The following is a 25,799-nucleotide window of genomic DNA, read 5'->3' as shown; positions in this document are numbered from 1 at the left end:
GGTTTTGTCTTCTTTTTAGGACATTGTAAGGCAGACTAAGAGGGGCTAATTCTGATCTATTTTCCACCATAGAATATATTTACTTTCAGTTTCTAATAGTTTATGATATTAAAGTTAAACTGTCGCTGGATCCTAATGGTTGTTACGACCCGTCTAGGGCCAGGCCATAACATGAGCGAGGCACTCGCTTCCCCCCCAAGACCCAAGCAGTCACACGAAACCAATCCGTTAGATATGAGGTGATTTATTTACAATGTGAATAAAGAGAACCAAAACGGGAGTGTCAACACTTCAGGGTGAGCCAAGGCCAAAACAATAAACAAAACAAACCTACACAAATCCCGCACCCCTGACCTCACCAAAACAAAGTCAAAAATAAAGACAGAGTCTGACCTCCTTAACTAACTCAAAACAGGAGAAAACGGGTGATCAAAAGAAAGGCAGCTCACCCCTACCCACTCCACTTCCACAACTTTCAAGCGTATACTGCAGCCAGCGGCTACCACAGGACTACTGCTGGGTGATGAGGAGAAACGCGAGGGCCTCTCCCGCTGTAGCACTCCAGCCTCCTTTTAATGGGCGGGTCCTCCAGCTGGATCCAATCACGCCGGGGCAGTATATCCACGCACCAATCGGAACAGGGCCCTGGCACAGCTAAATTAACATAGAAAAAACACAACACCTGCACAAACAAACACATGGACATACAAGTTCGTAACATGGTGCAGACCAGGAGATGTGATGCCCACAAACTACAATAAATATAAGGCAAAGAGTTTGTGTGGGTCAATGAGGGGCATTTACCAAAGCTGAGCCTGAACTTTTGACATTAAACATTAAAACTGCATGTTATAGATTTGCCATTTGAATATGACAAATAAGCTGTAATTTATTACAGTTCCTCAACTTACTATTAACATGAATGGAAGCTGACGTTTCTTTCTGAACTTCTGTGGTATGTTCATTGCACTTGTGTATTCCTCTTTTTCTATTAGAACTATTAACGCACAGCCACAAACAGTTTCAGTTGTACAGTAGAAATCGATTGATCCTCTCTTTGAGCCACATGTTTCTTGTGATGCATTTGTGGACATCTGGAAACTAGAATCAATCAAAATGTGGGATACTGATTCAGTACATACCCATACTACAGTACCGATTGGCAAGCTTAGTTACACTGACAACAGAAAAAAAAACTTGGCGTGGTAGATTGTTTATACGTGGTATGCAGATCAGCATTGCTGCCTCACAACAAGAAAGTCCTGGGTTTGAATCCAGCGTGGGATGTCTGTGGGATGAGTTTCCATGTTCTCCTTGACTCTGTAGCTTCCTCCCCCAGTCCAGAATCACGCATTTTTGGTTAATCTGTGATTCTGCTGCCTTGTCTACTCATTTAGCTCCACTCAAACAGAACTAATCCAATAAGATAGCGGTGAAGTAACCAGTTACGTGCTGTGAGGGGTGAAATTGAAGTTTTTTTGTCATCACAGATGATGAGAATGCCTTTAGTTCCTCCTCACAAACCTGTGATCAGGTGTAGGCTTCTTCTCGCCCTATGACACCCAGGCTCCAGCTCTGCTACAACCCTGAAGCAGACTGATGACAGATGCTGATTATCTGCCAAAACTGGGTCATTCTTGAAGGTTGCCAGGCAGAGGTAATTCAAATTCTGTGAAATAAACGATATATTGTTGAGGAGAGCAACTGATGCTTTCACAATATGCTGCAGGAGTATAAAGGCTAAAAAATGGTCATGGTAGTGCCATTGCTAGGTGGATGTCAGGCAGCATATCATAGATAATTTAACAAGTGGGTATGAATAAGATGTGAAATAAAAAAGTGATACAATAGTTTTTTATAAAGTGTTGTAGGTGGCTAAAGCCTAAAAACATTTATCCCATTGGTAGAGTGTTGCTAGGCAACATGGCAACAACATGGCAACAACATAATATCTGATATTAGATAAGATGTACCTGTGTGCAAAGTATGATTGCTCAACTCCTGAAGGTTCAGGAGTACGCACACAGCAGCTACAAATGGCTCTTAAAAAAAAAAAGTTGACGTTGACAGAAGGAAACGAGCACAACGTCCAGTTTTTGTAAGAAATTGTATTGATCAGCTTTGAAGAGGTATATACAGCTCATATATACTGTTCAGTATGTATGTAACATAAAAAAGGCAACAAAACAAGTGATGCATTGTGAACATGACATACAGTACAGTACACTCCTTCCTAACACCTGGTAAACTTGTCTGTAACCAACAACTGATACTTCTTTCACTCACTGCACACCAAGACAGACTTAATGGTAAAAAAAAAAATATTAATAAGAGAAATGTTTAAATCAGGAGCAAAATAAAAATAAACATGACAGGCACTGAACTCAAACAAAGAGCTCTGTAAATCTGTCTTCTAATGTTACGTCCGCCTGCTGTCTATGTGTCTGTTTATGACGAGGGTCTGCTTGTTCCTGACAGGTAACATTATTCATCACACTACTGATTATCGAGGGGATTCGTCTTTAAGGATTAGAGTCAAATGTAGATTTATATTAACCGCTTATATTCACCACATGTGGTGAAAAATGATTTGAGGAAACCAGCACTATAATTATTGGTCAAATCTACCAAAGAGGTCACCGGCAGTTTCCGTGGTAAAGTCTCTAGGTCAGTGGTGCGTCTGCGCCGTTTGTGAGCCGGCACTACGTCGGCCTAACCGATGTTGACGCCAAAACCGCACTGGAACTTGTTTTTGCGGTGGTTGAGGAAGCCGGAGAGGGCCAGAGAGAGGGGCAGCGGGAGCAACTTCTTTTCCAACGTTGCCCCAACTATCCAGTTACTGTCAATTGAACCTGAAAGAGGCAGAACGGCAGATTTAAAGTAAGAAAAACTCTCAAATTGAGAAAGCCTTTGTGTATATGTACACCTCTGGATTTTTCTAACCTGGTGCGTTTCACAGCTGGGTGTGATCGTGTCAGTTTTTACCTCCATTTGAGTGATTTTGGAACATTACACTGGGATGAGACTTTGTGGGGGGGAAAAATACACCCAGCAATGTCTTTGCTTCCAGTTCTGGCTTCTTCTCTTCCTACATCAGCATTATGTGGCAGTAATGTGGCAACATCTATCATTCAGCAGAATACTGTAGCGGCCTCCTCTGCCTTAATGGCGGTTCTTGTCCAGAAAGTGAGTCGCTTTCTTGTTATTGGGCAGCAGTATGACCTTAAGCACAATTTAAGTGGACACACAACAAGGGATCGTTGTGTGTAAGCTCGCCACACCACAAACTCATCTGTCCATTGGTTGGATGAGATAAAAACTAATGAGGACTTATTTTCTTACTGCAGCAGTTACATTTCTGTTTGGTAAACCTACCAGATCCCATTGACAAAAAACACAAATGTTATCTCACAGAACATAAACCATGAGGGTTTGTCAAGCTGCTGTGATGCTAGTTTGACTCCAAATTTGTCTTCTTTCAGGAGGCAGATCACACTATCCCAGCATCCTTGTGCCACACTACATCCGTGAATCTTCTCTTTCCCAGCAGCTCCATATTCAACATCCTTTGTCCAATATATTCACTATCCCAAAACTCATCCAACTTCACTCAAACAAAACTAACCCAATGAAGCAGTGGTGCCCTAACCAGCTGTGTGTGGGGGTGTCAGCACAGTCTGGAGGCTGTGATGAGAGTTCCTCGTCAGTTCCTCATCACCAAGAGCAGTGAGACAGCAGCTCGAGAGCCAAAACTCATCAAATACATCCTATACTCACCCTGGAAGAAGTGAACAACCTAAGGATGGGACGACGGGGCAGATTTAAGCTCGACTGCTTTAAAATTACCTTTTTTTTTAATGTATAATCATTTGGAAATTCTGAGGGGCTTATAAAACTGGGACACAGTTTTGTTGCTAGGTGGGCAATTTCTGATGCAAGCAACTTCAGATCTTCACAGCTCATATTTGACACCACAAGGTTTATAAAAACTCTAAAAACGCTATAAATGACAAAGCACATTTATAACGTCGACTTTGTTCTATAATCTGTCACAAAAATTTGGCTGCAAATAAAATGCAGCGATGGATGAAGATGAAACTGCTCTCCTGAAATTATTTTACCAAACGTGCACATCTTTACCTTTAAATTGTAAATTTGCTTTAGGGACATCTAGCTGGTAGCCAAACGACATACTGGTGTCTTGCATGCGGGCACTCGCCTCAAACTCCACACCGACCTGTAACTGTAGAAGAGACCGATCATCATGAAGGCCGACTGTAAAAATACTGAGTCCTTTCTTACAAAAAGGATGCATGCGGATGCGGTTACCTGATCGTTGGCTTTATGGTAGTAAGATGCATGAGCTCCCGCTGAGCCGAGTGTTAAAGTGGCGATGTAGTTGTTGCCTACAGAGAAGTAAATCTATCAGTTAGGACATGTGTCTGACGTTATAGTTCAGGCTTTGTATTAATCTTTAAACTGTGTCTCACCTGTGTATCTGCCAACTAAAGACATTACTGAGCCCTCCTCTCCAGGCCTGCGGTGATAAACCAGCTCCCCTCCCAGAGCCAGAGCCGGCGTTATGGACTGGAGGTAGTGTGCGACGACGATACCTGACAGGTGCACGACAGCAAGATGACAACAGATGTTCAGATGCAGATCACAGTTTTGGTTTTGTCTGACTACATAGCTGCTTTTCACCAATTTAAAAGAACAGACAACAGTAACAGTGACCTGCACAGCGTCTGTGACTGATGACCTACCAGAGCCAACAAGGACATCTGGGTTTCCGAGCGTGACAGTTGCAGTAAAATCTTCTCCCCTGAACTCAGCGTCGCCCTGCCAGTTCACAAATTTGTTTTGCTGTGTCTGAGGATACAACATATTTAACAGTTAGAATCATGCAAGAACAATAACACATAAAATGGAAACATCTCAGAAGACATTTTTGAGCGTAGAAACTTCTCGCCACATGAAAAAATAAAGATAAAAATAAGAATCTGACCATGAAAAAACCCAGCAACTTCTCCTGTATAATGATGGAGCAGATATAGACACTCTGCACATCTGGTGCTTAATAATCAAAGATAACTGGAAATGTGGCTGCTAACAAGTGACGCATCCCTAGTTTTATCCCACAGGGTTGTGTCAGAGAGTCCGGTGGAAAAATCTGTCAAACATGCAGAGGTGCCTGCTGTGGTGACCCCTGGTGAATAAGGGACCAGCTGAAAGCAGGTTTAACTGGAAATGTGACTGGCACAAAGTGCTCCGAGGGGATTTATGTCAAAATGGCACGTCTTATCACAACGGAAAATATATGAATAAACTGTAAATGTAAAAAGTTAAAAAATGCCAACATGACACATTCTTTTAGTCTTTACCCCTTGAAAGCCAACTAGGAGTAATCCATGAGGCTGTTTGTTTAACAGAGAGGTTTCTGTAATATTTCAGGCCTGCTTATGGAACAAATTAAATGGGTCTGCAACAGAGGGTACAGAGGGTGGTCTCTGCATAGGCAGCTACCCTCAGAAAAACTGAAAACTATTCTTATAGTCATCAAACACATCTTAATTAATATATACTTATGTGTCAAAATTGGCCATTTAGGGTACTGGGGAGGTCTTCAAACGTTGCCTTTATATAATATATAAAAACATCAGCTGACTCTAGTCTGAAATTAGTGGGAACCCCCCCCCCCCAAAATCAATCATTCGTAAAGTGTAAACTGTGATTTTGTGAAGACTTCAAAATATATTAAAACACTGGCTCAGTCTGATAAAGTCCAAAGCCTTTAACTTGTTTGAACAGTTGAATGATCTATTAAAAAGTATGGTGGCACACTAGACGGCCAAAGTTGGTTGGATTGTTTTTATTATTTTCTTTCTATGGAGTAAAACATTTTTATTTTTAAAGAAATTACTAAAAACTGCAGTGAATTGTTAACAAGAGTCACTGCAGAGCCCCACTCGACCCACACATTTTGATGGTTGTATTAAAGGGAAAAAGTCCAGACAGCAGTAAGAGGTTTCACCTGGAAGGCCACTTTGGATCGTATCCTGTTGGTGATCTGGTGGATGATCTGGGCGTTAAGGCTGCCGCTGTTGTCCATGTCTCCCACCATGACTGGAAAAGACTGAACAACAGGAGAGTGTTTGTATAACAGTTTAAACCACAGCGTAAAGATGAGATTCACATTGAATTTAAGGCTTCACACCTCTGCTGGACCCGTCTGCTTCGATCCAACATACGTAGCACCGAACCTGTAGAGGGAATCTCCAGTGGTGCTCAGCAGCACAGTGTGAATCACCTGCAAGCACGCAGATTAAAAATGCACTTTATTCACATTTATTACAGTTCGCTGAAAACAGTCCAGTGATGGCAAAACTTTAGACTAAAACGACACCGTAAAATCTGAGTTTGAAATATGTTGCTGGACTTCATGAATCGACATAAAGGAGAATTGCTTCAGTCATGCAATGACTGTAAAAACCTGCGTCAATGCCAAAGTTTGACACAATCTTATTTTGCTTCCAGTATTTATTCCCCCTCTCATTCTACAGACAGAGGGAATCTTAAGTGTATATAATCTAACTATCTTCATCACACCATCCTTGAACATTTGGGTACACAGATATCAGTCGAGACAGCCAATTTTAGCCAAGCTAATAACAAGGTTAAATGAGCTTAACTGACCTGGAAGTGATTGCTAAGACCTTTATTAACAACTAGCTTCACGCCTTCCATCTGCAAAGGAAAAACCTCTGAGGAGAAAACACACACAGGTAAGACAAATCGAGAGCAAACAGACATTCCACTCCAATAAACATTTTTTTTCAATCTGCTCCTCTTACCTTTGCACTTCCGATGACACTCGTCAAACGCCCCTGGATTGGGCAAAGCATTTTCTGACTCCTGCTGCTGAGCAGAGGTTTCCCCAGTCTGGGGTATAACTGCGGAAACTGGAGGCATCCCAAAGCCCGGAGGCACCGTCAAGCCAGGGGCAGGAGTGCCGCCCGAGGCTGGTGGTGGTGGGTTGGGGGAGCTGGCAGCCAAAACACTGCCCATTCTGAATAGCCAGGACAGAAACACAGAGACAGAGAGGGAAGGACAGAGTGAGTAGCTGATTTATAACGCAATAACAGACTGCCAGTACAAGCTGAGGAAACGTTAAAGGAAACTTGTTATGGTTTTCTTCATTTTCTCTCATATCCTGTATATATACTGTTACAACACGCACTCAAGTCATGGTTCCAGCAGCTTTTCTACTCTTTGTGCTGTATGATGTCAATAATAGCTGATATCCCCAATATCTCCAGGCAAATAACTCTGTCTGTGACCCACTTACTGTTTTAACCTTCTGTTTGTGAGGGTCAGCCAATCAGAACAATGTTGACTTACAGGAAAAGAAGCTTAAGCAGCTAGTTACAGATGGGGGAGGAACTGAGAGTATATCAAGGCCCTGAATTAAAGGCCTAGGTCATGGATTATTTTGGACTAGAACGCTGTAAAGCCTCTGCAGTAAACATGTGGAGCTTGATATGAGCAGAATAGGTTTCTTTTCAACAATCAGCACTGTTAGTATAAGTATAATACAAATATGTCAATAACACAGGCAAACCTAGAGACTACTCATATTTTATCCATATCAATTACAACATTATCAACTAACTTTGAGCATCAAAACTGAACCCAGCACAGTAACAGAGCCCCACCACAAAGAGTCAGATGCTATTGTTTAGCAACTGTCAGAAAAGCACTTCAGTATGGATACAAGGGATTCATAAGCTTGGAGTCTTATGATTTAGACCAGGGGTGCCCAATCCCGGTCCTCGAGAGCTACCGTCCTGCAGCTTTTAGATGCATCCTTGTTCCCACACACCTGAATCAAATGAATGGCTTGTTATCAGGCCTTTGCCAAACATGATGGCATGCTGAAGAGATCAAACCATTTGATTCAGCTGTGTTGGAGTAGGGATGCATCTAAAAGCTGCAGGACGGTAGCTCTCGAGGACCTGGATTGGGCACCCCTGATTTAGACCAACCAGTCAATCATCCTGAGCTGGTTCTAGTTCCCCAGGACGGCAAAAAGTTAATGAGCTGAGTTATCGGTCCACTCCACACTTAAAATAGTCCTGAGTGACTTGAGCAGGGTATGTTGTTGAACAAAACTGGAGTTTTAAAGTCAGAGTTTTCATGTCATGATGGTGACTCTCTTAACCTGGTAAGATCACTGTGGTGACTTCAGCTGAGGACATGAGCTGGTCCAGAGGAGATTATGTTCAGATTTGGGTTTAAAACTGAGAGGAACCATCACCAATTCTCCTCCCTCTAAATGTGATATAAATCAGATAATGTCTGATCAGACATTTCCACTCACCCCAAAACAAATCTGTGATACAAACCATTACAAAATAGGCCCCACAAGCACTGAAATTATGTAGAAAATAGCAGCTTTTGAATGAATTCAGAAAATGAATTATTTTCTGCAGCACCAGGAATACCTTTAGGTTTATCTTATATGCATCCCCTATTCTCTGATAACATCACTGAAGCAGCTTGCATTCAAGGGATCCATTTGTGCAGAGGCGTCAAATGACACAGCCTTTTATGTTAGTACACAGAGCTTGGAGCCGAAAGCATGGGCTGGGAAAGATGATAACCACTACTGTGACACTTGTTGTCTTTGACAGGGGTTTCTGGTTTTGTTGAACCAGCAAACACAAAGTCAGTCTGACTACATCAGACCTGTGTTGTAGCCCACCCCTCTGTTTTCACACTAAAAACTCAAGTCAGCATAGTTTCCAAAATGACAGTAATAAATCGCATACACTTTAAAATATTAGTGTGAACATACAGAGCTGTAGATTTTTTTTCGCCCTTTCTTGTTTCTCTTTTTTTTCTTAATTATGAAGGAATAACGTTATCCAAACATACCTGGCTCTAAAAAACTACCTGCCCTCTATACCTAATAACTAGGTACCATTGGCAGCAAAAACTGCAATCAAGCAACAAAGCAGCCCTGGACCATCACACTACCACTGCCGTGTTTGACTGTTGATATGTTTGATATGTTGTTTGTTTAAATAAAACGCTGTGTTAGTTTTACTTCAGATGTAAAGGAATTTAAACCTTTCTAAAAACGTTCATCAGTCCACAGAATATTTTCCCAGATATCTTGGGGATCATTAAGACGTTTTAGTAAAAATCCTGGATGCCATTTTTGTCCAGTCTCTTTCTTGTGTTTTTTCATCATGAACTCTGACCCTGAGTGAGGGTTAGAGTGAGAGCTGTTCTTTAGATGTTGTTTTTGGCTCTTTTGTAACTTCTTTTGGAGTAATTTTGGTAAACTGGCCACTCCAGTGAAGGTTCATCACTGTTCGAAGTTTTCTCCATTAGTGGATAATGAGCTTAGCTCTCACTGTGGTTCACTGAAGTCCCAAAGGCTTAGAAATTGCTTTGTAACCCTTTCCAGAGTGACAGATGTCACTAACTTGGTTTCTCATCTGTTCTTGGTTTTCTGTAGATCGTTGCATGATTGCAGATCTTTTAACCTACTGCACTTTGTCAGAGGTTCTATTTAAGTGATCTGATAATTCATCAGCTCTTGCATTAATCAGGCCTGGGTGTGGCTACTGAAAGTCAATTCAACTTTCCAAAAAAATGTGATTAATTACAGTTTGGCTTAACAATAAGGGGTAATTACTCTTTCACAGCACTATACCTTTAGCAGCAGCACCCTGTACCACTCTGTCCCACCACCTGCCAAGCGCCACTAGGAGGATCCCGTTTCTCTCTGATGTTGCCATTAAGTCATAAACTTATAATTATGTAAAAGCATATCACGGTGACAGATCAAACTGATCCTTTCGGAGTTTGGGAAGCGTTTGCTTGAACTAATTAAGCATTAAAACAGCAGTGCCTCAGGTTGCTCATGAGTGAACATGTGCAGAATAGGTGTAGTGTCCCTTTAACCTTCCTTCCACACAGCTCACACTCATTCATTTGCAGTTAAGGTAAAAAGAAGGCGGTTAAATTAAACTAACAATGATGCAATAAGAATGAAAATGTCCACAAACCAGCAATTATTATATACTCTCATAATTTTTTGTAGCTAACACCCTGAATGGGAACTGCCTCATGTATAAGAAAGCATGAATGCGTTAGCCGTGCTAGCTCCTTTAGCACCTGATTAGCTTGCTGGCTAGCTTTACAAACAGCAACTGACAGCCTGGAGATAAAACGCTGCTGCTTATGGAGGAAAACTGCGGCCGATCTGTGAGACAAAAGTTGCCGAACAAAACCGCCAACACGCTTCCACTGAAGCGTCACGTTATATAAAATACAGAGCTTTCAAATGCTACTCACGTTGTGATTTCCAGAGGACGATACAGCCGGAAGTTGAAGCCAATGGCACCAACGAAGAAGACGCGGGAGCCCCGCCTTTTTCGTCAATGCAAAATGATGATTGGTTGAAGGAGCATGTATCCGCGGACATGATTGACGAAGTCATCTATCAGTCATATGAGGCGTCCTTGACGAATCGCAGGCCGGGCTTCGAGATGATGTAATGCTCATTCTCAAGCATTATTGGCTAAACAAGGAACGGTCAGCCGTAAGGGGGCGGGGCGCTGACGCCGATTAAGAGAGAATAGGCGGGCGATTGGTTGGAGTTTTAAGGGCGGTTGTAGTAAAAGGTGAAGAAGACATACTTTCAAGGTCAAAAGGTAGCCTGAGGATCTCCAAGCAAACAAAAAACATTGTTTTCAAACAACAGGCCTCTGTCCCATTATGGCTACACAACGAGCAGCACCTTTACATTTTTTTAGCTGGAGGCCCAAAACAGTAGATGAACAGTTAGCAAGGTGGAGAAAGACGTACACATACAAACCCAGAGTACACAGAGAAAAATGTACTATCATCTTCCACTAGTGAAGTGCAATACTGCAAACTTTGGTATCCAGCCCACACCAAGTAAATACAGGGCTGATACCAAGAAGGACACTGATACAAGTTTAACCTATAAAGGTAGCTTGAGTGACCACTAAATCATGATTCATACCTTCTGTAATAATTACTTAAATAAATAAAAATAGATGTTCAGATATTTTTCATAATGTATGTTTGAGGTGTGGCTTTTCCATTTCCCCAAAAATATTTTATTTACCACAATTCACATGCAGATAAAAATGGGTTATATACTGAACTTAGAGGATAGACACAAGGTCTTAATCCCATTGTGCTAATATCAATCAGATACGAGTACCAGCATTAGTGTCCACACTATCGATATTTGTATTGATCCGCCCACCTCTCTCCCCAAAATACAGCATATCACTAGGGTTTGGATAGCTCAGTAGTCATAAAAATGAAATGTTTAAATTCAGTGTCTGACTCATCAGATTGTTAGAGGCCCTAAAAATATCCTGGAAAAACATTTGTGGAATCAGAACTGCCAACAATCCAACAAACTGACATTTCAGATCTTTCTGCTTCTTTTGGCGTCTTCAGAGCACAACATGTTTAGCTTGGTCCCATCAGGTCGCTACAGATGTTCATCTAAAGTATGTGTGAAGTTGTATGGAATCAAAAAGGTGGAGAAATAAACAGCCAACAACAGCAGCCAGTAAAGTTCAGGTCAATTTATTGAGTTTCTTATCAGGCCCTGAATATGCGTTTCCATGTTACAACAATTGAGGACAGAGTTGCTGGAATATACCTTGTGCCTCTTTAATGCATTTTGTAGGCAAAGAAACCCAAAAGCATTTTTTAATAGTAACAATGGAAGAACGTGCTTTTAAATGTCATCCAATCAAAATCATTTCAGTGAAAATAAAAATGGGTGAAATTATGGGAAAGAGGGAGGAAACATGGAATCTTGTTTTATACCAATTCAGGTCCAATCTAGTCATGGTTTTAGGAAAACAGGGCCAAAAAAAAAAAAAAGTACCAGTAAGTACAAGGAAGGAGAACAATTCAACAAAAGGATAATTTAAACCAACACTTATCTGCCAATTTAGATCATAAGCACCCACTTCTACTCATGCGACTTTGTCTTCATCTACTTTTAATTTTACCGCCACTGTTCTGCATCGAAGCTGCAGGGGGACTGCTGCTCAGCTTACAGCAAATCTGCTGAGTGTGTCATTAAAATCTGGCAAAAACCTCCAGCAGCAGTGGTCGAGTCTATTTTAGTGCAGCAAATCCACGGTAGAAATATTAGCGGCATTTAAGCCTTTAACACTAATAGTCCACATTAAGATGTTAACTTTTGTTTTACACCAGCAGGGAAAAAAGAAAATTCATTATAGTATCCAAGTCCTCACCCTTTCTCTGATTTTAACTTTGAATATGTTTCTGATAATATCCCTGCCTCCCACCCCTGTCAGCACTCCATTTAAAAAGTGCCAACACTCACATACAAAGACTTTATGACGACAACAAAAACCAACATTCATGACTACATTCAGCATAACTTCCTCTGTGACAGGTTAAGCCCGACAAAACAACAACAACATCGACTTAATGCTGTAGTTTCTATCGGTTACGACTCTCCCCCCCCAATTCAAAACATTCGACTGAGTCGAAATGAGGCTGCGCTCGTTACTTTAGAGTGTAAGAATGTTACAACTGACTGCGCAAACAGCAAATATATAGCTAAGAAACAGCTGGCAGATTCATTTCATCTCATCCCTAAAGTAAAAATCCAACCATTTCACAAAGATCTCGGGTGTTCAGCTAAATATCTAATTTTCTGTGTCACAGAGGAGTTTATGGACTGACTGTCAGGGAAGTGAGTAGGAACACAAACCACTGAAGGGGGAAAAAAAGAAAACAAAAAGAAAATCTCATTAGAAATTATTTTGTGTGTCCACAAACATCAACTTCTGGAGCAAGCGGGAGATGGAAAAAAACAAAAGGAGAAAAAAAAACAAAAGAACAAAAAACAAATCACATCCCTGACAACTGTAAACACCCACATCAATACTTAAGACATCGTACTTGACCAACAAAACAGTCTGCACGATAAGCTCGCGTACACGCAGCCTCGAGCTACAACAACAGGTCAGTTTGATTCTTTTAAAATCATGCATGAGTAACAAATTTGGCTCCAAATCAACTGAACCTGTTGGATTTATCCACAGAGATAAAGCTGTTTGGATGAGGCTGCATGTAAACACGATGACTCCTTATCAACTGCACACACACTCTTTAAAACACACATACCCACAAACACACACCCACCCCAGATCAATCAACTCGCACGCACGCACGCACGCACACACACACACAGATCCCACATCAATCAACTCACATGCACACACACACGCGCACACAGATATCCCAGATCAGTCAACACACACACACACTCGCTCATACGACATTCAACTTTTTTGGTTTTGCTTCAATGTAAATCCTGAAAATCTATTTCAAGGAAAACAAAAGGAAACAATACAAGTCTACTTCCTCTTCCACCAATGAAGCAAAGCATTTTCATTTTTTCTTTTTCCTTTTATAACTGTAAACAACGAGTGTAAACAATGAATCATTTACCATTTTCTTTCCTCAAAATGATTCAGAATACCTCGTATAAAGATTGCCCTACTGGGGGAAAAAAATAAAATAAAATAAAAATCACGGCACTTTGATCTTCCATCACACAAACGTTGAACAGGTTCAAGGAGATCACAGTGCTTCATCACTTTTCACAAACTCTTGTTTGTTTGTTGTAACTCTCTGGCAGTCAAAACATAAACAAGTTTTCTTTTTTCCCCCCAACTTCTGGGGGAGAAAAAAAATTACAAATAAAACAAAATCAATGCTTTTTGACTATGCTTTAAGTCCCAGAGAGATGATTCAAGATGCTCGGTGAGCATCTGATAAAACACTTGGCTTCTGCAAAACTCACCCCAAAAACTCCAAAGGTTACCCAGTGCTAAAGCCTCACCCTGTCCCCACCCCCCAAACTGCTTAGAGCAACAAAAATAAATCTTAAAAAGCAAAATTTCTTTTTAATAATTCGTGATGATCTGTGAGGGGGCAGGGGAAAAAAAATAAAAAATAAAAAAAATAAAAAAATCAGCTGCCCATTCAAAGATGCTACAAGTTTGCTTAAAAGAAATCTACCCCTCACAAAAATTGTCACTTAAAAAAAATAAAAAAAATAAAAAATGTGTAGGCTGTGGAGAGAAAAAAAAAAAAAAATTGTTGCCGCACGAGAGAAAAAAAAAATTAGTTGTTTCCAATTGACTTTATATGTGGTCTTTTAAAGACTGAGCGGGTTTCATTCCTCTGTGGTTCATGAAACCAGCTCACATCCAGTTTGTATTTCATTAAAGCAAAGCCTGAAGCGGAGCCTCTACTGCAGCAGCAACGTGAAGAGCTTGGCATTAAACCACCGGGCTGCACAGCTATTATTGGCAACTAATACATTCACCGACGTTAATTTTGTCATGAGGGCTTAAAAACACATTTCCACCGTGCGTTTTCTCGATTAAAAAAAAACAAAAAAAAAACAAGCAAACAAAAAAACCCCAAAAAAAAAAAAAAAAAAAAAAAAAAAAAAAAACAGAAGCTGTGTGGGGAAAGAAAAAGTTAAAAGTGTTGTTTTGCACCAATCGTGGACATGCTGAAGCTCATTTATCAGCTGTTTTGAATGAGTCTTGAATGCATCATCCTTTTCAGGAAAAGAGAACATATTTTCATCCAGCAGCTACAGCGACCAATAGATTTACACTATTTACCAGTCAATATATATATTTTTTTCTTAGCTGTAAAAGAACAACAGCTTTAATTTAATGAAGCTGCTACTCATCTCCCATGCTGCTTGTGTGTATCTGCAGGCCAACATACTCTACGAATCAGTACAGGGGCCGTCTTCTCACATTAGCTCTGCTCATGTTTTATTCATGGTGGAAGGGAAAAACAGTCACGTAGTATTTAAATAAAGCTGCCCTTTTTTTTTTTTATTGCAACGTTCACATTAAAAACAAACGTTCACATTCAGGATGGTTTTGAGCCATGTTTCTGCACACCTCTCAGCGGGAGAGCAGTGTGTTGTCCTTTTTTCCTTTGCATAATGACTAAAGTTTCAATAAACTCAGGTTACTATTGATTCATCTTTGTGCTCGTACTCTGCTGCGTGACAGTCGGCAGCAGGCTATGAATGGATGAGTGCACACGGGAGTCAAGTAAGGCACTTAAGTGACCACAGCAGTGTGAGTGGACAGAGTGATGGCTGGTGTAAGTGCACCACTTTAAAAACAAAACAAAAGAAAACAAAAGAAAACAAAAAAACCCAAAATAGACCAACTTTGCTGCTGGAAGTGAAAACTGTCTCCAAAGGCAACGGGTTCAAAACAGCTCATTTCTCTAATTCTAGGAATTGTTAAGCTTTCTCGCGGTCCCAGCTTGGTGCAAAGCACACTTTAAACCTCTAAATGTATAAAATAATGAGGCAGCTCTTGTTGAGGAAAAGCTAAAGAAATGCTCCAAAATAAAAACAGCCTTTGTTTCTTTTTTTGTTTGATTTTTTTTTTTTTTTTTTTTTAAGACATCCATTCCACAGGCTCGGAAAACAAGTGACGAATGTAAAAATGAAGAGTTGCCTGAAGCCTGGGTGCAAGCGCTGATGTCTGTGCAAAAGCCCGGTGTGTCTCAGCGTCCTGAGGAAGAGGACAAAACATGGATTAGGAGCACATCGTCAGTCAAGTTACCAACACAAGGAGCCACACTGCATCTGAAATCATTCACTACTCACTTGAGTGGGCTGTATAGTGAGTCCGGCTATCTTTCAGTCTGAGTAAGATTATACCCTACATGGCATTTGTCCTCATAGGGGTAAGAATGACTTTGATAAAGCAAGTGGAAGGCCACACATTGACAAAAACTCCCCCCCAAAAAACCAAACAAACACGACACAGAACTGGTAAGGCAAGTTGCTGCAAACTCTTCCATGGATCAGCTGATCCTCGCTCCATGATTTCAGTCATTAAGTGTTTAATTTTTTTTACACATCCTTTTGTGCAAACAGATTAGTCCATCCTGACAAAGCTACAGCTGTTATGATTTTTGGGAGAGATTTTAGGCCGGATTTTTAATATGCTGCATCAGCATAACCACCTCTGCAAATGACAAAGTTAAGAGAAGAAAAATTTAAGAAACTGTTTTGTGAGCCAATCCCAGGCATGTGTCCCCTACCCTACAGCATTTAATGCATCTCACAATGCCTCAGGAAAAGTAGTGTACAGCTGATGTGCACTGCCCTCCAAAGAACCCCGTCATACGCTGAGCAAACTATTTTTTAAGCCAGCTGTGATTAATAAATGTAATTGTGTGCCAGCAAAGACATAACAGAGACAAAGGCGCGAGTAGTCTCTGACAGCATTTCATTTTACTGATCTAAATCTTTCACAAATCTAGCAATCTTTGGCAATTTTTTTTTATATAAAACTCTGTTTTTTTCCCCATGTTAGAAATCTAGTTCACCGCTTTCTTTGCCCACCTCTACATGCCCAAAGTTGCTTGCCATTTAATTTAGCTCATGCTAAACTATATATTTAAAAGGTAAGGAAAGCATTTTAAAATGAACTTGTTCACATTTAAAATCATGGTAAATATTGACCAACTATCACCCTGAATTTACTTTTAATCATAGCTGTGAAGCTCAATACATAGAACTCCCGGGATAGGGAGCAGTGAATGATTTCAGACAACCTCGCTTTTTCTTGGCATCGCACCTGTTTTAGGTGCTGTCCTGTTGGCGCTTCTCCTCGACCTCCTCCACGTCACAATCTCCGCTAGTTGAGTGGTACTCGGCCACATAGAGGCTCTTGTCGATGCTGCTGGGAATGGGCTTAATGTCGGTCACCAGCTGGTCTTCAATGGCCTTCAGGTTGAAGCGATCCTCCGATGTGATCAGGTTGATGGCCAAGCCCAGGTGTCCAAACCGCCCTGAGAAACATGAGAATGTGGTTAATATACAATGTCCAGTTTAAACTAAAAACAAAGTATGTCATTAATATTGTGGGGGAAAAATAATCAAATAAAATAGTACAGTAGAGAAACTGTTCCCAAGGGACATCAGAACATCAAAACCATGACATCAGTCACAGTCTGAAGCGCTGTGAGCGTGTCAAACATGAAAAAACAAAAAAACAACCCCATGAATTTGGCAACTTGTGCCACGTGGCGAGACGTCACAGATGCAGATTGCGAAGTCCAAGCCTGTAGTAAAGCTTTAGTTTTGTGCTTTCTAACTAGTTTGCTTTTTCCTGTTTCACTTCATGTGGAAATTTTGGTTTGTGTTTACTTTCATTTCAGTTACTTTGCAGATTGAATTCACTCGTTTCAGTTTAGTTTTTAAAATAGTATCATAACACAGACCATATTTTTCAGAGGCGGCTTTCACAAGTTCAGAACGGACGTAAAATTACAAAAGTACTTTTTGAAGGCAGTTGAGTCACAGATTAAAGCGCTAAAGCCTGACATTTACTCTGTTAAAAACAGGGCAATTGTTAGAGCAAATAGCAGTTTATGCTCAGCACTGTCATCCTTACAGGCAGTAACACCAGTTTTTGTAAAGCTATGACACTCTTTTCAACTGTGGCTTTAGGGTTAGCGACAGGATATTTAGACCTCTGATGGTTAAAATGAGAGTTTTAACTGTGACATAAGAAAAGAAACACTTTTCTCTCATTGTGCATCAGGGGTTGCTGTGCGCCATGGTTTCTAGCTAAATACAAGCCAGTTATAAACTTTCAAGCATCCTGGAAAACAATTTCATTTACAAAAAAAAAAAAAGCAGGTAAGCTTTAATGATTTACATTTACAAACAAAAACAAAACATACCTGATCTTCCAATACGATGCAGGTAAGTCTCTGCGTTCTTCGGGAAGTCGAAGTTGATAACCACGTTTACCGCCTGGATGTCAATTCCTCTGGTGAACAGATCTATTGGAAGGCAACAGAAGATTACAGCAGTGCTACAACATATCCTGGATTAACTCTGAGGCTTTTGTGATGCACAAGTAGATATTCCAGTTAAAACTCACCAGTGCACACCAGATTTCTGCACAGTCCATTTCTGAAGTCGTGGAACACACGGTTTCTGTATTCCTGGAGAAAACAAATGATCGCAAATCATTACTTATCCAACATTGGGATTTGCTTTTCTTCAGCCTGAAGAAAATGTATTCCTCATTGAAATATTCAGGTATTTTAATACCGTGATCAAAGTAATTTTAAGGTTTTAAAAGAATCTAACATTAATATTTATATAGATGGAGGATTACGAGCAGGCATATTCTTTTATTTTGCGCCCGTCATTCATTTGAGAGCCCACTAATGTTCTGTTAGCATAAAAACATTGTTCTCACCTGCATCATTTTAGCGTGGATGTAGAAGCAGGAGTAGCCCAGCTGAGTGATCTTCTTGGCCAAGAGCTCCACTCTCTGAGTGGAGTTACAGAAGATGATTGACTGGTTGATTTGAAGCTATGATGGAGAGGAGAAAAAAAATAAGTTATTCCTAGCTCAGAATGAGCCTTTGAGGGCATTTTCATCTGTGGAAAGTAAAAGCAATAAGCCTGTGTTTCCTTATCTGATAAAACCTTTTAAAGAAAGGAATTAAAATAAAAAAATAAAGGTAAAGGGAGTAAAATTTAATCAGGAAACACTGGATTAACACGGGCTAACTTGTCACTTTGAAAGAAGTGTACTTGTGGTCACAAAGTAACCGCAGTTAACAGAGAGTCGGTTACCCTGGAGAAGAGTGTGTTGAGGCAGTGAACTTTCTGCCTCTCTGTGACGTAGGCATAGTACTGAGTAATGCCCTTCAGAGTCAGCTCCTCCATCAGGTTTATCTCATAGGGCTTCTGAAGGTGCTTGGCCTACAGCAAAGACACAGAGAGATAACAGTTCACACAGTGCTTTTAAAAATGTGTTTTCAGAACTGTAAAAGCTTCTAGGACATTTCTGTCATGATCATTTTCTGCTCTTCTTTATGGAGAAATTTCTTTTTGGATGCACTGTCACTGAAACCACCACACAAGTAGTACCTGCTTAGATACTCAGAATTTCAAAAAAGACTTGTACAAACAGTAAAAGCAATCGTATCCTGTGACTGTAAACTAAATTTGCTTTAGCTGAATCAACCCTGGAAATGTCCACAACAAAGAAAGAAACAGATTTGGGCGCGACAGGAGCGGAGCTCGGTCTGCAGTGTGAGCTAAGTGGAGCCAAGTGGCTCTGAGCCAGCAGGCTGGACAAGCAGCGCAGTAATTAGCCGTCTACTCACCATGAACTTCTGCACACTGATGGGGAAGGTTGCAGAGTAGAGCAGGATCTGTCTGTTCTTGGCCAGGAAACTAATAATATCTTCAATAAGCACCACAAAATCCTGAGACAGCAGCTTATCCGCCTGAAGAGAAACGGAATAATAATTACCACGAAGCAAGCCTCTTTTCTTACCCGATACAACACAATACATGAAATAACAGCTAGTTTCTGAAATGACTTTACTCATATTTACCTCATCCATCACCATCATCTGGACTTTATCCACCTTTGCCACTCCCTTCTTTATCAAGTCCAGGATCCTGCCAGGCGTGGCAATGACCACATGCACTATTGTGAAAACAGAACTATGATTATCATCAAAACTTCCTTTTTACGGGGCATTTTGTGACAATATTTAACAACAGATAACACACGGAATTCAGAGTGACAGCCTCCATAACCTCTCATGGATAAAAGTACCACAAAGCTGGTTGATATGAATCTTTACCGGTCTCATCCAGACGCATGATGTCATCTCTCAGGTTGGTGCCCCCGGTGGTGGCCATTACTTTGACTCCTCCCAGGTGTTTGCTGAGCTGGATGCAGATCTGGCTCATCTGCAGTGCCAGCTCACGAGTGGGCACCATGACAATGGCTGGAAAATAAAAAAAAAAAAAGAAGTAGAGATTACAAACATGATAGATGGTATGTGATTTCACAAGCTGTTTTCACACATGAAATTAATCTGGCTTTTTAGTTTTACAGTTGTCCTTTCTGCTAGGCAGCACAAAGATGGCCACTTGCTATATTAGCTGTGCCTTCAAACATCACAGAGACTTTGCACTTGAGAACTTAAAGGTTAATGTCAGGCTGAGGTCCATCCCTGTTGGCTCAGTCCTAGAAAAGATCTGGGCTGCAATGCATGTGTGAAATCTGCTTTGAAGGAAAAACATAGAACCAACAGAAAAAACAAGGCTGGCGAGACAATGACGATGCATTAGCTTCTCTTTCTATAGCACGTGCTTTGTTTCCTAGACAAACTGAAGGAAATGCCATGTCAGGTAAAATGGAAGCATAGGAAAACAACACAAGTTAAAAAACACCTTAAAGAAAAAGGTAGTTAAAACTGTAGTCAGTAAAGCTTATATTTGGAGTCCAACTATAAAACCAAAGGCAGTGCCTCACCCTGTATGTGGTCCTTTTTCAGGTCTATCCTTTCCAGCAGTGGGATGAGATAGGCTCCACTTTTCCCTGTTCCATTCTTGGCTCGGGCCAGAATGTCCCGTCCAGACAGGGCGATGGGAATGCTCTCCTCCTGCAAGGAACCAACAGGCAAACCGTCTGTCTCATTACACAAACATACTTGCCTTTTTTATTTCATGGACACAAATGAAATGTGTGTCTTTGTCTTACATGTTTAAACCATGGCATTTGTGCTTTTAAGGTAGACCATAAAAACAACCCGAATTGTGTCAGCATGTGTAAGCATCTCTCAAATCAAACAAACAAAATAAAATGTATAAAACTGTATGACCATACAAGTAACCCAGGTTTTTTTTCCCCATCATCCACAGTGATAGTTAAAATTAGGTAATGGAGATAAAGCCACTATTGTGTTAGATTCTTGTAATAATTCACTTGTCTTGTCACCAGGCTGTTACATTTTTATGTCAGTTCACATTTATATTTTCTTTTCAGTTAAATTATATTTAAAGTTTAAGGAAATTATTTGTTTAATAAGACAAGATTTGTAAAGTTTAACAAATCTGATTTACTTTATAATGAGAAATAATCCTGATCTAAAAAGTGCACCACATCAACCGTGCTGCAGATGATGTTTACTTTTAATGTTAATTTTTGATGAGTTTTAAAGAGAGTACAAAAGAAACAGGATGAAAACACCTATTCTTTTTAAAAAAAGTCAAATGCTGACGCACAAATCAACTGATATTGGCGTATATACTGTCAAAAATGATTCTCCCCCCCCCCCCAAAAAAAACCACAACAGAATACAGACAAATGTGTTTGTCTAATACAGAAATGCCCAGCAGAATGGTTACATGTGTTGGGTTTTCTGTCAACATAAAATTGTAAGTTAATCAATGGGGTCTATTTGGAAAGAAGATAAATGATAATAAATATTGAGCATACCTGAATAGGGGAAGGTTTCTCCCAACCCATCTCAAAGATGCCCATCAGGAGTTCTCTTTTGAGACAATAATCTTCAAACTCATTCCCCTTTGTGGACGTCACATCCTGCAGTGGTCACAGAAATGGTTAGGACATCAGGAGAAAACTAGTCTGAAGCGAAAGCATGACAAGAAACTGAAATCAAATTTTAACTCACTGAGGTTTTGACCCTGTTGTCTTTGGGAGGGAGCTGTAGGCTCTTTTTCCAGTCATCTCCAAACTTAATACCACCTCCGTCCTGAGAGGCTCCTCCTGCTTTCTGGGGAGCACCCAAAGTCTTTCCTTGAGTTGTTGGTGCTGGCTGGACTGCAGCTGGTTTGGTCTGCCCTCTGAGCTGCCCGTTCTGCTTATTCAGTCCCATGACGACCGGGCCCACACTTTCTGTTCTGGCGGTTGCCATTTTCCCTGTTTTTGTCTTCTTTTTTTCTGTCCTTTGAAGTATTAGATTTTTGCGTCTTAGGTTTAATTTTTAAAAATTCTCTTCAGATGTAAAAAAGTTTAATAAAGCATTAACAAACGATATTCTCTCTCTTTTTTTGTTTGAAGTCCAAAGCTGACGACAGAAGTGGATTCGTAGTATTTACATATACACACGTACGTGCAGTTCGGTCCCCTTCAACAACAGAGTGACTGACGTACACAAAACAACCAAAAAAAAAAAAAAAAAAACTTTTTACAGAAGAGCTCTTCAAAATGAAGAGAAATTTGCATTCATATGCATGAATATACTTGTCCACAATATAGAAAAATTATATGTGAACAAGTATTGAAGCAGTTCAAGTCCTGAAACAGAACAACTAAGGCAATCTGAACTTGGGGATCTTCAATATAATCTTACTTCAATACTTAAACTTCTCTTTGTGAATGGAACAGTATTTCTTATTTCCACTTTTGAGTCCATTAGAGTTGCTCAATATCCCTGTTCTTGACAAAAAAAAAAAAAAAAAGGAAAGTAAATGCCCAACTTTGTACAAGTATCTCCCCAAAATTATAGTCCGTAATGCTTTCTGTTTATTTCCACTGTGTGGGTATAAGTCACTCCAAAAAAATGGATCCTGAAATCAAAAATCACACAAGGGGTAACTGAGTCCAAAGCCCAAAAAGCTTTCCACCCTTGCTGAGTCTTCAGTGTGTGTGGGGGGTGTGAGTTTCCTTTCTCCTCCAGGTGTTTGACCCTCTCTCCTTCGACACTACAGGTCTTCAGCTCAGTCTGAAGTGTGAGAGTTGTGGCCTGATCGCCTGCTGCCTCCTCAGAGTCAAAGCCAACAACTCAGACTCCTCACCTAAAAGAAATAAAAGCACGAGATTTTACATTTTTAAATGACCATGAACAGCTGACTCTAAGTCCCAGTTATAAGTAGTTTACCTATTTACTCTCTTGATCATCAGTTGCACTGAAGATGACATCATAACCCAAAATAGGTAAATAATGATTACAAAATGAGAAAAAGAAGCAAGATCTCATAAACAAACAATTCGGCATTTTTGGGATGTTTGCATTTAAAGCCATCAGGCTGCCATGTTTAACTCCTTATCAGATTACTTGTAATTTGATTTCTTTGCATAAAAACAGGTAGGACTCACAGTGGCCTCCATAGCTTTAAAGTTGCCCTGTTCCAAAGTAGACCCAAACACTAACAAATATTTTTTGTTCCGTTTTGTTGGTAAATAAATTTACTTTCAGCGCTCGTTATCTGTGACAGCAGAGATGACAGCGTAGGTGGGGATGTTCCAGATCCTGTTTTAACTTTTCATAATGCCACCAATAAACCACTACTGTTTCAACTGAAAACTACCTCTAACTAAACAAAAGGGAAATTAAAAGGATTCGCACCATCAAATTTTACAGGAGATTAAAACTCCTGAGTGTCAAAGACATGCCTGATCATCTACATCAGAATTCCCTACAAAATTTGAGATCTGCAGCTTCTCATTTCAACTTATTGAATTGCAGATATCGCCAACATCCTGCAGTCAAAAACAATACACAAATCAATCACAAAATACACTAATGTGACATGTAGTCACGTAGCTGGGTTTCAGAGGGGTCTGTGGTTATGATGTACCTATGACATATATCTAACCCTTAAGTCTAATCTGTTCTGTTAAGGGTGTCTCTGAAGAAATGTTACACACACAGTCAGTTGGCTTTGAAGTAATGGAGCAGCAGTTACAACAGGCCACACAGAAACCTAGTCTGCCAGTCATTCTCACATATTTGACAACGGTTAAACTCCAAAAGCCCACAGATGCAAAAATGCACTGGGGAAAAAAATTCATCATCAAAGCGGACTTTTCTTTCGAATCTACTGTTACTAATATTTATTAATTCTTTATTTAAACTGGCAGCATTCTTACGTGATTTCATATTAAATATTGATGCTAAATGCAACATAGTGAAATAATAGTGCTATATTTTTAAGAAGTGAACAGTTAGTAGTAGTTCGTTTATAAGCATACAGATTAATTACAGAATACCTACAGAGTAACTAACTAATGAATATTCAGTATATAGAAACACTGAATATTTCCGTATTAAAACACCATACTCAACAGGCTGTGCCACTTTTATTAAAAAGCTCAAACTGCGTTTTCGGCTTCTTGCAGACCCTTCCCCCTTTAGTTAAAGTTGTTGAGAATCTGCTCTTTTGTTAGTAAAGTTGGCCGACTTCTGCCCTGAACAGTGATAAATAAAAGCGGCAGTTATTTGCAGAAAGCGACACGCTGCTTCAGCACTCCGAGGTTAGAGAGGTGAACCTGCCAGGTGGCAGCCCTCAGATTAACGTAGCCCAAACTGTCAGGATTTTCTTCTTTTTTTAAATTGAGTCTATCCTTTACTGAGGCTCAAATCAGCTTGAAACAAATCAAACAATCACAGTTTGAATCGATTGCCAAAAGCTGCTCACAGCGTCATAACTTTACCAAGTTTTTTTTCCTCCACCGTTCAGACTGCACATTAGCTTAAACTTAATTTTCACGCAGTTTTCCAAACGCACTCTGAAATTAATTAACTTTAACACACCAAAACAATTACTTTGGATTTGATAAACTTTACATACCTTCATTTATTGATTAATATCTTACATTAACGCTGCCTCTAAGGAGAAACACTAAATACGTTATGCTAACGGAGCTAAAGTTAACGAGCGACTGAGCCGTTAAAACGTTCGTTCGTCTTTTACTTTTTATGATCTTTTAATTTATCATAACGATAACAATGCGATAAAAATGTACTTTGACTGGGTTAATTCTTTTGCAATGTTTCCACTAAAGCTTCATGGAATACGGCTATCCTCCGGACTAATTTAGCACAAATAACTCCACTCGCTAACGTTAGCTACATGCTAATCTGCTCATAGCAACTCAGATGTTTTTTACAGAAAGTAAACGCCTCAAAGCTCCGCAAACCTACCTTTATTGTTTTATTTTTCTGCAACGAACACTCACTGCGCGGTCGATCAACTATTTCCTTTACAATAAGCTTCAATCACTGATTTTTTTTCTGGATATAAATCTCCTCTATTGTGTTTCTTCTTCCTTTAAATCAACATGGTCGCCTCTTCTTCGTCTCCTCTTCCTCGTCGTCTCTCTGCTGTTTATCACACGTGAGACTCCAAGACGTTGCTGCCACCTGCTGGCGCACCTAGTTACTGCTACATAGGATTTATATTTTTAACTATAATTATATTATTCATATGTTTATTTTTATATTTTATGGAATGATTAAATAAAAGTTGAATATAAAAAAAGCTCTGTAAAGCGATCAATATAGCATTCTCATTATGTACTTTATCTAATCAGCCACAGAGTTTTCTTCTCAGTCATAAACGCACCTTTTTGTGACTTTTATACAAAGTCACAAAAAGTGCCTAATTACCTGAAACACAGCTCACAGTTGTTTTAGATCTTTGCCCACACATTCTTTGCTCAAGGTTACAATCACCTACCGATCGTAATGGGTTCAAATGAGTTCAAATATGCACTCTTACTGCTCTGACTCCTTAACATTGTAAACCTGTTTCCCATAATGTTTGGTACAGAGATGAATGGTAAATAAAAGCTTCCTAGCTCAGGCAACATTTCTGGCAGCTAACACTGAGGGAGCAACAGCTACATTCTTGCTAAAAAAAATCTAACCTACATCCCAGAGAGTGTCTATAATAGAGGGTTAATTTGAGGATGGGTACCTAGAGGGATGAAGTATCTCGGGATTAGGCTAAGCCAAGATATGGAGGACCTACCCCAACTCAATTTTGACCCAGTCCTACTAAAAATAAAAACGTCTAAGGAGCTTGGAAAGAAAAGCGTCTGGACTTCTTCGAGGTGTTTGAAGAT

General features: G+C 40.0%; 2 protein-coding genes across 3 annotated transcripts; both read right to left on the bottom strand.

Moving 5' to 3' along the window:
- Positions 1-228: 228 nt before the first annotated feature.
- Positions 229-10,524, bottom strand: tomm40l (translocase of outer mitochondrial membrane 40 homolog, like). The gene is made up of 10 exons (XM_014411225.3): positions 10,366-10,524; positions 6,852-7,066; positions 6,694-6,761; positions 6,215-6,307; positions 6,032-6,133; positions 4,764-4,869; positions 4,491-4,613; positions 4,330-4,406; positions 4,141-4,243; positions 229-2,852 (listed from the first exon to the last, which is right to left on the bottom strand). The coding sequence occupies exons 2-10, from the start codon at positions 7,063-7,065 to the stop codon at positions 2,713-2,715; spliced, it is 1,026 nt and encodes a 341-aa protein (XP_014266711.1). The 5' UTR covers position 7,066; positions 10,366-10,524; the 3' UTR covers positions 229-2,712.
- Positions 10,525-11,624: 1,100 nt separating this feature from the next.
- On the bottom strand, positions 11,625-25,073 carry LOC101472794 (putative ATP-dependent RNA helicase ddx6). 2 transcript variants are annotated; one of them, XM_076879549.1, is made up of 14 exons: positions 24,877-25,073; positions 22,303-22,747; positions 21,622-21,895; positions 21,426-21,530; positions 20,460-20,589; positions 19,783-19,929; positions 19,528-19,622; positions 19,294-19,416; positions 18,758-18,886; positions 18,375-18,491; positions 18,051-18,114; positions 17,848-17,949; positions 16,737-16,950; positions 11,625-15,662 (listed from the first exon to the last, which is right to left on the bottom strand). In XM_076879549.1, the coding sequence occupies exons 3-13, from the start codon at positions 21,862-21,864 to the stop codon at positions 16,742-16,744; spliced, it is 1,464 nt and encodes a 487-aa protein (XP_076735664.1). In that variant the 5' UTR covers positions 21,865-21,895; positions 22,303-22,747; positions 24,877-25,073; the 3' UTR covers positions 11,625-15,662; positions 16,737-16,741. The 2 variants fall into 2 exon arrangements, with proteins under 2 accessions (XP_076735664.1, XP_004569269.1); XM_004569212.6 differs by lacking the exon at positions 24,877-25,073 and adding an exon at positions 24,524-24,650 and having other exon boundaries at positions 21,622-22,747.
- Positions 25,074-25,799: the final 726 nt, after the last annotated feature.

This window comes from Maylandia zebra, linkage group LG22, assembly GCF_041146795.1.
Source record: "Maylandia zebra isolate NMK-2024a linkage group LG22, Mzebra_GT3a, whole genome shotgun sequence".
Taxonomy (NCBI): domain Eukaryota; kingdom Metazoa; phylum Chordata; class Actinopteri; order Cichliformes; family Cichlidae; genus Maylandia; species Maylandia zebra.
Note: the sequence above shows the minus strand (reverse complement) of the source record. Positions and strands in the feature narration are given on the sequence as shown.

What these genes read in the sequence shown, in the direction of transcription:
- tomm40l (XM_014411225.3), bottom strand. Translation starts at nt 7,065, where the DNA reads ATGGGCAGTGTTTTGGCTGCCAGCTCCCCCAACCCACCACCACCAGCC. An exon ending in TTTAGTTGGCAGATACACAG is followed by an intron (nt 4,407 to 4,490) that starts GTGAGACACAGT and finishes ACTTCTCTGTAG; the next exon opens with GCAACAACTACATCGCCACT. An exon ending in ACCATAAAGCCAACGATCAG is followed by an intron (nt 4,244 to 4,329) that starts GTAACCGCATCC and finishes TCTCTTCTACAG; the next exon opens with TTACAGGTCGGTGTGGAGTT.
- LOC101472794 (XM_076879549.1), bottom strand. Translation starts at nt 21,864, where the DNA reads ATGGCAACCGCCAGAACAGAAAGTGTGGGCCCGGTCGTCATGGGACTG. An exon ending in CATGCGTCTGGATGAGACCG is followed by an intron (nt 19,623 to 19,782) that starts GTAAAGATTCAT and finishes TTTTCACAATAG; the next exon opens with TGCATGTGGTCATTGCCACG. An exon ending in GCATCGTATTGGAAGATCAG is followed by an intron (nt 16,951 to 17,847) that starts GTATGTTTTGTT and finishes CATGTTTCTCAG; the next exon opens with GGCGGTTTGGACACCTGGGC.